Genomic DNA, 12895 nt, shown 5'->3' on the forward strand with positions numbered 1-12895 from the left:
GCTGGAACTTGCAGGGTGGGCAGAGGTACAGAGGCTCAGGTGTACTCGCCCACAGCTGTGCTCTGAGACTGGGTGAGCCTGGAGGTCTGTGATGAGGGTCTGTAGAGCAGCGGGCAGCTGTTGGCACTTTATTATGAAAACTTGGAGGACAGAAGGATAAAGCCAGCAGCTGCCTGAAGAGAGTCTTTTTGAGGTGTGTTGTGCGGGAGACCCTGCTCGCTGCGCCATATGTCATGCAGGGTATCATGCGGGGTCTCTAGTCCTGCTCCCCGCACAAGAACACAGGACATGGTGAGGCCAAAAAGGAACACCCACGGAGCCATAGATGGGGGAGTCATACCACTATAGTCTCGCTGGCGGCTGGGTTGGAGACACAGGAAGCAGGAGCCACGCTGTCTGCAGCCTGCCTTCCACTTCTCTGCAATCCGCAACCTGCACTCCGCCCTGCTAACTGCAATCCGCTCCTGCTCGCTCAGCCACCATCTTCTTGCTAGCCCCCCATTTTCTGCTACTGTAGCCATAGCAGTTATATTAGTGGCCAGTGGCTCACTGGTTACAGCTGACGGCCAACTAGCCACAGCTGATGGCCATCCAATCACAGTTGATGGCCATTTACTACCTGAGCCAGCACCTTTCCATGTGAGGCCGAGAGCCTGGAAACTGCACTCCTGGCTCTGTCCCCACAGGGTGTCATTTACAAACAGTGAAATGCACAGACCTTAAGGGGACAGTTTGAGCCCTTACGGAGTAACCACCACCCCACCGAGTTCTCTGCTCCCTTCCACCCAGTCCCTGCCCCTCACTCCAGGCAACCACTAGTCTGAGTTCTGTCACCGAAGATTAGTTTTGCATTTCGTGGAACATCGTGTCATCCTTTTGTGTCTGGCTTTTTTCACTCGGCACAGTTTTTGAGGTTCCGTGTTTCGTTCCTTTCTTTGCTCATGGGGTTCCGTGGTGCGGATGTGCCGCAGTTTGTTTGCATGATACGCACCTGGGCTTATTTCCAGCGTTTGGTGATTGTGAACGTCCTTGTACCAGGCTTTTTGTGGACAGCTTTTCATTTCTCTCGGGCAAATAAATACCAAGGAATGGGATTGCTGGGTCCTGGGGACGAGCTCCATTTCACTTTCTAAGGAACTTCCACAGGGCTTTTGAGAGAGTAGTCGTACACCGTCCACCCGTCAGCAGGAAGGAAGGGGGTCCCCGTGCTCCAGCCCCTCACCCAGGCCGGAGGCAGTGACCTGGATGCTGTGCCCTTCAGATCTCATCAGCTGCGCTTCGCAGTTTCCCCTCGTCGTCCCAGTTCTGATGTTCTAATGATTTTCTACAAAGCAAAAGGAAAGCGTGGGTCACGCAGGGCACTCAGTTGTCACGTCCCTTTTCCTTTAATCTGGAGCAGCTCTTCTGTCTTTGTGTCCGTGACATTAATGACAGAGAAGAATATGGGCCAATTGTTTTGTAGAATGTCCCCCATTTGGGCTTCGTGTATGTGTGATGTTCCCTCATGAGGACGTGCAGATTCTGCCGTGTTGACAGGAACACACAAAAGGCACGCTGAATTCAGCCGTCACGTCGGGAGGTAGTCTTGATTAGCCCTGCTAGGGTGACGCTGCGTTTATCCTTTCACAGTAAAGTTGCAGTTTTTCTCCTTTGTAGTTAAATGTCTCGTGATGAGACGTTCTGATACATCGTTCCGGTCCTGCAGTTGTTCACTCCTCAAACTCTCTCCACTCATTAGTTTTAGCATCTGTTATCATTATCACGGTTGCTAGATGATGAGTTTCTAATTCCATTATTTCTTCTGCATTTACTAATTGTCTTTCTATGTGACCGAAAACTTCCTCTGTTCCTCCATCTACCTGTTTATTTAGATTACTGTGAACTCATGAGTTTTAATTTTCATCAGTGGTTTATACTCTTTTATCGTTATTTGATTTGACTCAAGTTGCCCCATATTTGGCCAGCTGAAGGCCCGCCCTTTCCTCGAGCCCTTCCTTACTTTCTGTACAACAGGACATTTCTTGTCCAGCTCTGAAATCAGCTATTTCTACAAGGAGACCTGATTTCTTTTAGTGGCGAATGGTATTTAGAAACCGAGATCTGGGAACGGGATGAGCTCGTTGGCCCTGGAGTGTTCGCGTCTCCTCCTCTCAGCAGGCAGAGCTGGGAACTAGGTGTGTGAGCACATACACAATACACACATGCACGGGACTTCCTTCCTGCCCACACTCATCTATGTCTGCGTCTGTTTTTATCTTCAAAACCATTGCGTTCCTAGGGGCCTTCCCAATGTTGATTCAACAGCACAGGGATTATTCTGCCCTACCCCCTTTCCATAGTTATAACTCCGTTTTCCAAGGTAGAGAAAACTGCCTTCCGGTAGTTACTTGTTTGCTCAGTCCTAGAATATACTAAAAAACAGTTTCAGAATTGCTCCCTCATGTCTCTTTGAGAAATAAACCTACAAACTAGAGTTTAATATTTAATTACAGTAGTCCCCCCTTATCCGTGGTTTTGCTTTCCATGGATTCAATTACCCATGGTCAACCAGGGGCCTAAAATATTAAATGGAAAATTCCAGAGAACAAACAATAAGTTTTACATTGTGCACCGTTCTGAGTAGCGTGATGAAAGCTCACACTGTCCTGCTCTGTCCCACTGAGGACGTGACTCATGCCTTTGTCCAGCGTCTCCACGCTGTAGACGCTCCCGACTGTTAGTCCCATAGTAGGCGTCTTGGTGGTCAGGTCGATAGACTGTCGTGGTGTCGCAGTGTTTATGTTCACGTCACCCTGATTTTACTTCAGAATGACCCCAAAGCACAAGAGTAGTGGTGCTGGCAATTTGGATATGCCAGAGAGGTGCCGGGAAGTGCTTCCTTTTAGTGAAAAAGTGAAAGATGTCAACTCACCAGGAAAGAAATATCATGAGTATGCTGCGGTGGCTAAGATACACGGTCAGAAAGAGCCTTCTATCTGTGGAACCGTGAAGAAGAAAAAAGAGTTTCGTGCTAGCTTTGCTATCACACCTCAAACTGCAAAAGTTACGGGCACAGAGTGTGATAAGTGCTTAGTTAAGATGGAAAAGGCACTACGGTTGTGGGTGGCAGACATGAAGGGAAAGTGTGCTCTGATTGTCAGCTGTGTGCTGTGCCCGAAAGCACTGAGCCTGTGCGAAGACTTAAGCAAGGGATCAAAGCGAGTGACACCAGGCCACCTACTGCAAGTAAGGGACGGACAGTTGCACAGACTCAGGAACAGGTTTGGCGGTTCATCATCTCACATCATCACAGGAGGAAGGGTGAGTGCAATGCAGTGAGATGTTGAGAGAGAGAGAGACAGAGAGAGACCACGTTCACATAACTTTGATCGCAGTATAGTGGTATAGTTCTATTTTGTTATTAGTTTTTTTGTGAATCTCTTACTGTGCCTAATTCATAAGTGAAACTATCATAGGTATGTATGTATAGGAAAAAACAGTATATATAGAGTTTGGTACTATTTGCAGTTTCGGGCCTCCATCCGGGGTCTGGGAGCATATGCCCCGTGGATAAGGGGGGGCGACTGTAGCTCTCTTTTTCTCTTTAGCCTGAAGCACGTGGGGCGAACACCAACTTCCAGAGTTACGTGGCTGCCTCTTCCCCTCTCCTCCTATTTCAGTGCAGTTATGGGCACCGTTTCAAACATGATTCCGTTTATTTGTTTCTGTTTGTATTTTCATTTTAGGGTTCCCTCCATGCTTGTTTATTTGTTTATTTATTTTTACTGTCTTCAAGTATGTGAATTTCTGGAGTGGGTGTATTTCTCATGTTTTAGTGAAAGGAATAAATTTTGCTTTTTTGTGTGTGTGTGTGTGTGGGAGCATAGACATAGGAAGGGGCAGAGGTGACCCCGGGTGTAAGTTTCCAGGAAGGAAAGTCCTGGGCAGACCCTGGGGTTGAAGCGGGGCTTCCCTTTGGGTGCGCTGCTCACGTCTGGACTCTGTGAACCTTCACCGAGCACCGAGCCTCCCGGCCCTCTGTCTGGGTCTGGTTTCTCTTCCTTATAACCTCCGTTCCGGATGCCACGTTTATTCCCTTTTTAAAGACAGAAGTTCAGTGCTTTCTCCCCGTGGGGGCTGGCTGACAGCTGTCCCACCCTGAGCCGACCTTCCTTCCCCTGCACCCGGTCTCCTGTGTTTTGCCCGGAAACATGAGCTAAGAGGGACTGGTTCACATATTTCTCAGGGCTTCTCTGGTGACCCTCTGCAAATGATCTCAGGACACAGGAAATGCAGCGTTTCTCTGTTTATAGGTAAATATCCGTATTAACCTTTAAGCTCTTACCTGTATTTTGAATTAAGTGATCCTGATGTTTCTGGAGCTTCTCATCTTTTAGGGGAGACAGAGGTTAAACACACACGCCATTAAACACCTGGTTACAGATTGCTGCCCTTGCTGCTGAGGAGGACAGGAGGGTGGGGGCAGGAGAAAGTAAGGAGCCCTAACTTACGTGAGGGGCATCTAAGGAAAGTCTCTGAGAAGGTGAGGACGGAGCCGAGACTTGAGGACTCTGGGGCCTACGTTAGAAAAACAAGTTCAGAACCTGGAGAGCAGGCACCTGCCAGTTCCCTCCCATGGGCAGAATTCCCCGCTTGCAGCTCAGAACTGGCTCCTGAGGCCAGTTCTCTTTTGACCTCTATCGCCCACGAGAGGACATGCCTATGAGTGGACTTGCTGCAGGTCACTTGGGAGACACCCTGCCTGCAGAGGTGAGGGCCGTGAGCCGTGCTGGGACTGCGGGCGCTGCCCAAGCCAGGACCTGTCCAGCATGGCTGAAGGACGGGATGCCAGCCTGCAGGGCAGGAGACCCAGGGGAGGTGGCCTCTTCAGATGTGCACAGTGCTGGGCTGTGGGAGGGCTGGCCTTGCCAAGGTCGCCCTGAAGCTGCACCAGCTGCAGCCGGGCCTGGGAGAAGGGCGGTGGCCTGACCTTCCAAAGTGCCAGCCTTGTAAACATAAGTGGTAGCCACCCAAACACTGAGGGTGAGGGGCTGGTAGGGCTGCGTGGCCTCTGCCCCAGACACAGGCCGGGGTGGGGCTGGACTCGGTATCTCTCCGTGCCTTCGAAGGCAAGAATCTATGCAATTAGGCCACAAATCAAAGCACACTTTAAATTATTCACAGGAACAAAATGGAATATTTGTGATTCTTGAGGGAGGGTCTGTGCCTTTCTCATTTCTGAATGTGCCTAGCATGGGATGCGGTATGTATTAGACATTCATTAAATGTGCAATTATGAGATTAATAAATGTACGTTAAAAATTACTTTTTCTCCCTAATAAAATCAGCATAGTGCAGGTATTTGGAGAATATACCTAATGCTTATTTCATATCTGAGTTACCAGGAAGAATGAATCTGATAATTCTGGGAGGCGGGGGGTCAGTGGGGCTTGGACAATTCCTCTTTTCCCAGTGGCTCTTCCTGCTTAAATGTAAATATCTCTTCTGGAATGTGAAAGGACCTTAGATGTGTTTGAATATTAAAGGGCAGGTCTTTCTCCTAGAATTCATTTTCAAGTTCAGAACACTTTATAACTGAGGCTGGTCTCAGCCTTTCACAATAAATAAAGTGGACATTGAAAGTTTGATGTTGAATTTGCACGTTTCCCACATCTGCCTTCGGTGCCGCGCAGGCTGTTATCTTATTTTATCTCCTTTGATTATGACCAGGCGCCCGGAGCAGACAGCCCACGTCTAGGCCAGCGACAGTAATAAGTGAAAACGTAGACACGTAGACATTTCTGCCTCCCGTAACAGTGTGGGCAGGGGCTCTGGCTGGCAGGTTCTAAGTTTCCTAATTGTTTACCTTCAGAAGTAAGAAGAAAGATGTGTCAGCCACACACAGGAACCAAAATAAACCAAAACAACAAAACTGGAAACTCACAGACCTGGTGTTGGTGGCGGCTGTGGGTGCTGCTGTCCCCGCAGATCCACTGTAAAATGCGAGAGGGTTTTGCACATTTTGTTTTTCACAGGGAAGTGATGCCAGAGACCGGGTCACTTTAGATGCCTGGCACGCAAGTTCTGGGGCCACCTCGGTAACTTGGGGAGCTGTGAGGTCAGAGATCTGCCCAGGGGGCTCCCCACACACCTGCCGGGGACACTTAGAGACCCCAGCGGCTGCTCCTATTTACATGAACTTATTTGTGGTGCTTTCCTGGGGAGAGGGCCCTTAGTCAGCTGTGATATTAATTGTGAATCTTCTCTCTTGCCCTGGGCTCTCACTTGGAGAGAGCTTAAAAATAACTTTGAAAAAAATTATGTGAAGTTTCAACATGGAGGAAATGTGTATGCGTAAAATTATACAGCAGCTGTGGGCCCGGCCTTCACTATGGCTGATGCTCAGCATTTCTCATGTCGCTTTGCGAATCCAGTTGCAGCAGAGGAACGGCCATGGGATTTCTCCCTTGTGTTTAATAAAAATGGGAACTTTGTGAGATGCATGATGGTAATACCACAGATTAGGGTGGGCATGGGTTGGAACTTCTGCCCCCTGAGCCTCAGGGCTGGGAGGGCACCTGGGGATTATTGGTAGGTGGAGGGATGGGAGGCAGGAGGGCAGGTGCTTGGGGGGGAGGGGGGTCCTCCAGGCCATAGGAGAGGCGGGTGATGGGTGGGGCTGCCCGCCCATCCTGTGCCCACCCATCCTGATGCTGTCCGTCTTTCTATACATCAGCCTCTGAATGAAGCTGGAAGACCAGGTCCCACTATAAAACAGTCGAAGGCCACTTCTAGCTTGAATCCCTCATCTTTCAGGTGAGAACACAGGCCTGATGAGGTGGAGAGACTTACTCAGTCCCTGCCATTGGAGGCGTGGAGCCAGCTCGGCTGGGAGTCGGGCCCCCGACTCCGGTGCCCTTTGTGCCGCCTCCTGAGGACGGTGCCTGGAGGTGCTGGTCCCCGGGCTGGGCGCGTGGCCTTCATGGGTCCTCTGGCACTCCCACAGCCGTCCGGACGAGGAAACGGAAGCTCCAGAGGCCAAGTGTACGTGCTGGTCACACAGCTACTGGGGCAAAGGGGGTCGGGTCTGGGCTTCACAGCTGCCCTTCCCTCTCACCCCCTATGTTGTTTTAAGTGAAGAGAATCACTTGTGAATCAGAATCAACTTTTTCCCCCGATATCTTTTACTTACTGTTCCCATTTTTAAAAATTGACATATGACATGCCTGTGTAAGTGTGTGTACAGAGTAGATGGGCAGCCCCATACCAGTTCACAAATAATTCGCTAGGCGACTAGCCAGAACTCACCCCCCCATGGCCCCCAGCCCCCGACCCCCAAGGGTAACCGTGTCCCAGCTCAAACAGGGCAGAGAAGTGATGCCTTTTTACTGAATGGGAATGGAAGCGCGTCCTGCCCTCCGTCTGGCTTCTTCCTCAGCACCGTTTCAGTTACACAGAAGCACGGGTGTAAATGGAAAAGCGCCTGAGACTTGAGAAGCACTTGTACGTGGACTGAGAATTGGCCAAGCAGTGTCTGAGTGTGATGAGGACAGGGATCCCTGGTCCCTGGTCGGAGGTGGGGCTGCTCCACCTGCTGGCTTGGCCGGGGCTGGGCTGCCAGGACAGATGCAGCCCCTGCTCGGGGAGCATCAAGGTCACCTGGTGACACCTCACTTAGAAGGGGTGCTGGGTCTGGGCGGTGCTCCTTTGTGCCACGTGCTGTGTGAGTTTGCAATCCCCTCCCTAGCCCAGGTTACTCATCTTAGACGGGGAGGGTAGTCTCTCCCTCTGGATGAGTGTGAAGGTTAAGTGTTTGGCAGGCAAATCACGCTCCTGTGAAGAGTCAGGAAGCAGTGAATGATGCCCGTCTCAGGCTCCGCAATGCTCGTCCTGTGAAGGGAGGGTGTAGTGCCCGGATGGGCCACCAGAGGGTGTTGCTGGCACACGTATGGCACCCGCCCTTCAATGAATGAGGGCTCTGGGCTTTAGGTGTGTGTGTTGCTGACAACCCCTGTTTTTGTTTTTTGCTCAAAAAAAAAAAAAAAAAAAAAAAAAAAAAAAAAAAAAATCTGCTCTGTATGTGGTGGTCCTCTGTTCCCTGGTTCTGGACTTGTCGTCACGCTGTGCAGTGGGCGTGCTTATTGAATGTGTGGTCAGGATATTGCCAGCAGCCACAGCTGGCACTCACGTTTTCCAGCTCAGCGCTCCCCTGGAATGAGATTTACTCCCCTTGTAGTAAATTATAACAAACACACACAGAGAGCAAAGTCCCCCTTTTGGTGTTTTTCGTCGTCGTCTTCTGTTTTTTTATGTTTTTTGAAGCTCTAATTGGCTTTATTCAGCTATTTGAGCAGCACCTTATCTAGCAGATAGAAAGGAGCTCTCTGTATCTGTTCTCTTTACTTATAATTAATTGTTTGAGCTGTCTCTCTAACCACGACACTCGCGATGGGTTGGGGACCAAGGCTTGTTTTCCTCACAGTGACCCACTGTCATATTATAGGACAGAACACAGTGTCTTCCTGCACCGAGCTGGCTGCCAGGTGGGTGGGCAGACTTGGAAAGTCTTGGTCAAGCTTTGACTTTGTTATTTGTCTGATGGGGGTTGGGGTCCTTGGGAGCTCACTAACTTCTCTGAGCCTCAGCTTTCTCCTCCATAACAGAGGGATGATGGTGGTGGTGGTGGTGATCATGGTCATGGTACCATCTACTTGTTACTTTACAGAACAGCAGAGGCTCAAGTGCGATCCCAAATGTGCAGGTCTGTGTGGACAGAGGTGGTGTACATGTCACTCTGCAGCTGGGGTGGGCAGGGGAGGTTTGGGTGCCACTTTGAGCCACGAAGAGCTGATGCCTCTCCTTGCCATGGCCGGCATGTGGGAACCCTCCCAGAACCTGAGCTCTGGGCGCTCCGTGCCTGTGCCTGCCCAGCCTCCTAGCCCACAGCCCTCTGCGCCTGGCCACTGCTCATGGGGCCACACATTGGAATGGCACGCATTCCCATTCACGGCTCTGGAATCCCGCACCTCGGGCTGCGCTGCACACACCCACCAAGTATCACTGCAGTGCCATCTCTTGCGTCAAGAAGGCCTTTTCCCCGTGACTCAAATCTAAATCTATCTTGCTACTGGTTAAACCAATGTTCTCTTTCCCTCCCTTCCTTCTTTAGCCTCAGTCCTTTCCTCCCTCTCTCCCTCCCTCCCTTTCTTTTCTTTCCCCCCTCCTCTGAATACTACGTGCTTATTTATCAACCTAAGTATCCTGAGAGAGTATGCCCAGAGGCGGAAGACATAATGTGCCCACAGCATCCTAGTCTGCCAGTCAACCTCAAAGAGAAAATACCAAACAACCTCCATCAGCCATGAAAAAAAATCTCATTTAGTTGCCAGTGTTTAAAAATGAGGAAATTCCAAACCCAGATTCAGCCTTTCGGCCCATTTGGCTGGACCTGGGAGGCAGCTGCCCCTCCCCGGGGGGCAGGCTCCCACATGCCTTGCCCTGGCCCCCCCAGGATGGGCCTCCTGTTGGGGAAGCCTGGTGCCCACATCCTCCCTCCTTGGGTCTCCCAGGACCAGGGGCTGCGCTGACCGCCCTTGGCTGCTGCCTGGTCCCAGAGGCACCTCTGTTTGCCTGCCCTACCTTGAATTTGTCCTCCCCTCTCTACACCCAGGACTCTTAAGGGTCAAGGCCGTCCCATGTTCTGCCTCCACTTGCTGGCTTCCTTCTGCTCCCTGCCTGGAGGAGCTGTCTTCTTATCTGCACTGCCTCCAGCCATCTTGCCAGCTCCTGGACCATTTCAAATTCCCCTCCCCTGAGAAGCCATCCCAGGTGCCTCAGCCACAGGGACTTCTGCGTTCTCTACATGCTCTCCTGTGGCAAGCATGTGGTTGGTATATTCTTATCTAGACCCACATGCACACACACACACACATACATGCACAGCTTGCTTTCCCACCTAGTTTTTAAGCTCCTTGTAAGTTGACCAAGTAGATTTGGAACCATAGAGGCCTGAATCTGATCTTTTTAGGCAAGTTATAGCTTTCTCATCTATAACATGGGGCAATAATATCTTTATGGCTAACTTATTAGCAGGGCCACTGTGTACAGCTGTGCAGGTTGCACACTGCACAAGGGTGTCTCATCTAATGGGACTCATTTCACAGCATAGATTTGTATATTCATTATGACAGTTTTCTGCAAATGATAGTAGAGTGTCTTATTCCAACAAAATCAATTTATTATGACCACTTTCTGACAGGGGGAGCTAGTGTCTTAAGGAAGGGGTGCAATTTTTCATTTCTCACAGGGATGATTTTGGGCTAGCACTGGTCCTGCCGTCAGGATTAAACCTGGTAAGGAGTGTGAAAGTGCGAGGTCCCCAGAAACGTTTGTCTCCTTCCCTCTCGTGAAACCAGGCTGTGAAGTACTGTACTGAGACGTAGGCCCAAACACGGAGCTCCCAGCCTGAGTGTGGGGGGTGCCCAGTGGGGAAACTGGGCCTTATAGGGACGGAGCAAGGGGTGGATGTCAGGCTTTCCCAAGTTCACGTCCAGCCTCTCTGGCCCTGAGACCATGCAGCACCTCCATGGAAATCTGGAAATATTACTGAATTTCATTGATTCAAAGACTCACCTTTTAACATCTCAAAAATCAGGAGGCATCTTTTAGTCTACGTGCTAAGAAACCAGTGCATCTTCACTTGTTTGGCAGTGTTTTTATCTTTTCCAGTGGTATGCAAATCAGCGTATGTGGTATGTATACCGGTGCCTCTTAAGATAGATGTTGTGTTAGATTTGAGGAAATATAATCATGAAACCTATTTTATTTCGTGGGGTTGTTGTGGAGATTAAATATGCTTAGCCTGAGCCTTGCTTCGCGTGCTAGCTCAGGGACGGTTTAACTGATTTAAGCTTCCTTCTCTTTCACTTCTTCCTCTTTGAATCCCTTAGTTTGTTGCCAGCAAGTTCTCAGTAAGTGTGATGATGATGGTGATGGTGGTGACGATGGTGTTATATGTGGCATAGCCACAGCTGGTTAAAAGTTCTGTAAAATAAACTAAATGGAAGAAAAACATTTTGGCCGAATCCAAGCCTCATTTCCTGGAGATAAAGGTCAAGGGTATTTTAAATTGTCCTAAGCTGCACACTGTGGGACTTTACTCATTAGGTTCGATGTGACAACAGTCTGGCTCTATGTTGTTAAAATATTTCCACTTCTGTTGGGAAGCTGCCAGCTCTCATGAATTTAATAACTTCAGGACAAGAGAAACAAGAAAACAAAAACAGCTCTGAGAGAATTCACCACCCCACTCTTCTCATAAAGTAGGTAATTTAACAGGGTCTGAGCTTTGGCTGTTGAACTCTCTTTAAAGTTAATCAATCCATGTAAAAGATAGTTACAGAGCGGAGAGGATGTTTCATACTAATCCAGGAGAGAAAGGGAGAGATTTTTTAAAGCTGTGGCTTTTAAATAAAGTAATTTAATAGGCTAGGAATGTAGCATTTTGTCTTCTCGCGGTTATTGATAAATGGGTAGCATATTGGTAACCATCAGTTCATCTGACATTTACTGAGTGCCCACTGTGTCCCAAGCAGCGTCAGCGGGTAGATGGCGTGGGGCCGCGTGGGGCTCTGACTGCAGGTAGTGAGTATAAAAGGCGTGAAGGTGTTGGACAAAGGTGTAGGGTCCACAGCCAGCCCCTCAGGGCCCACGTCGCCACTCTGTCCCGAGATCTGGGCAGGGGTCCCCAGGAGCACGCCGGCTCCCGCTGACGTGTGCTGTGTGTGCCCAAAGGACAGCATGGGACCTGTCAGCCTCCAGAGACCCGGCCCAGGGTTGAAGGGTTCCAACTGACCTCCTGGGACCTCTGAGCCATTCCGGTTCATGACCTTCTTCTGGAAGGAGTGGGGTCAGAGGGCACAGACAGGACGTGGCTGCTCCTGGCCGGGAGTGCTTGCAAATCAGAGTTCAGAAACGAGGACTTGTTTACGCAGTTATTTTAAGATTATCTTCTTTAATAGTACAGAGTAGCCATTAAAATCTGGCAAATAATTAGACATCGAATGCGCAAACCCCAAACTTCCGTGACTGCCCTTGTGCTGAACACATCCTTTTCCCTTTGAATCCTTTTGTTAAGGACGAGGGCACAGTAATTGGACCTAAAAAGGCATCCAAATTATAGCATCTTCGTGGCGATGAGGTGACAACATAATTATGATTCTGTTTCAGAGTATACGGTACATTTCTTCATATCAGTCCCCTATAAACAACGAAAATAACTCCGTTGTTGTTATTTTGGCAGAGTAACAATTCTCAGCACTTGGGGAGTGCGCTCTGAGCCCACACTTCCTTGCGTGTGTTGCCATTGTGCTGTTTATACGATGCTTACGGACATCTCTGGAGAGCACCGACCGTTTCCTTCCTCACCCGTCCCAGGGGCATTCACAGCTTATCTCCAAGAGGGCACACTGTGTACTCTGCCCTGCCCTCTGGAACAGGCCGCTCTTAAATACGGGATTGCATCATTGGTAGCCCTGCTCGGGGGAGGTCTGTGGTCCTGTTGGCTGTTGTGTGGCTGTGCTCCCAACCAGTGCTGACCCTGGAAGGGCCACATGACAGTGAGGAGACCCCAGGCCTGGCTCAGGTGAAGCTGGGTTCCACCTTGAGTGTGCACGTTGCTGGCCACACGTGTGGCTGAGGGGAGGTCAGCCTCTGACCTTCAGGCCTGCACCTGCAGAACTGGGGTAACGAGCCCTGGCTGGCTGGGGCAGGGGCACCGCGTGAGCTAATGCTGAGGAGGGTGGCCGTGAGCCCAGGTCTGGTGTACCCTGCAGTCCGAGTGACCTTCCCAGGACCTCACTTGAATGGTCAAGTGCCTCTTCCCAGAAGCCTTTCAAGCCCTTCAGTCAAGGATTGT

The 12895-nt window shown here is 50.0% G+C and overlaps 1 protein-coding gene across 6 annotated transcripts in view; it reads left to right on the top strand.

Annotated features, from left to right (window-relative positions):
• ZFAT (zinc finger and AT-hook domain containing) overlaps nt 1–12895 on the top strand; it is a 213592-nt gene that overhangs the window by 78462 nt on the left and 122235 nt on the right. Inside the window, exon 1 of one of the 6 annotated variants that reach the window (XM_074316936.2) lies at nt 3861–4292. The exons of the other annotated variants lie outside the window; for them this stretch is intronic. Coding sequence (XP_074173037.2) covers nt 4250–4292 — 43 coding nt within the window. The 5' untranslated portion in view covers nt 3861–4249. Of the gene's footprint in view, nt 1–3860; nt 4293–12895 lie in introns of those variants that run through there. 6 annotated transcript variants of the gene reach the window in all.

This window comes from Rhinolophus sinicus, chromosome 6 (assembly GCF_057876585.1).
Source record: "Rhinolophus sinicus isolate RSI-liver-muscle chromosome 6, RSI-T2T, whole genome shotgun sequence".
Taxonomy (NCBI): Eukaryota; Metazoa; Chordata; class Mammalia; order Chiroptera; family Rhinolophidae; genus Rhinolophus; species Rhinolophus sinicus.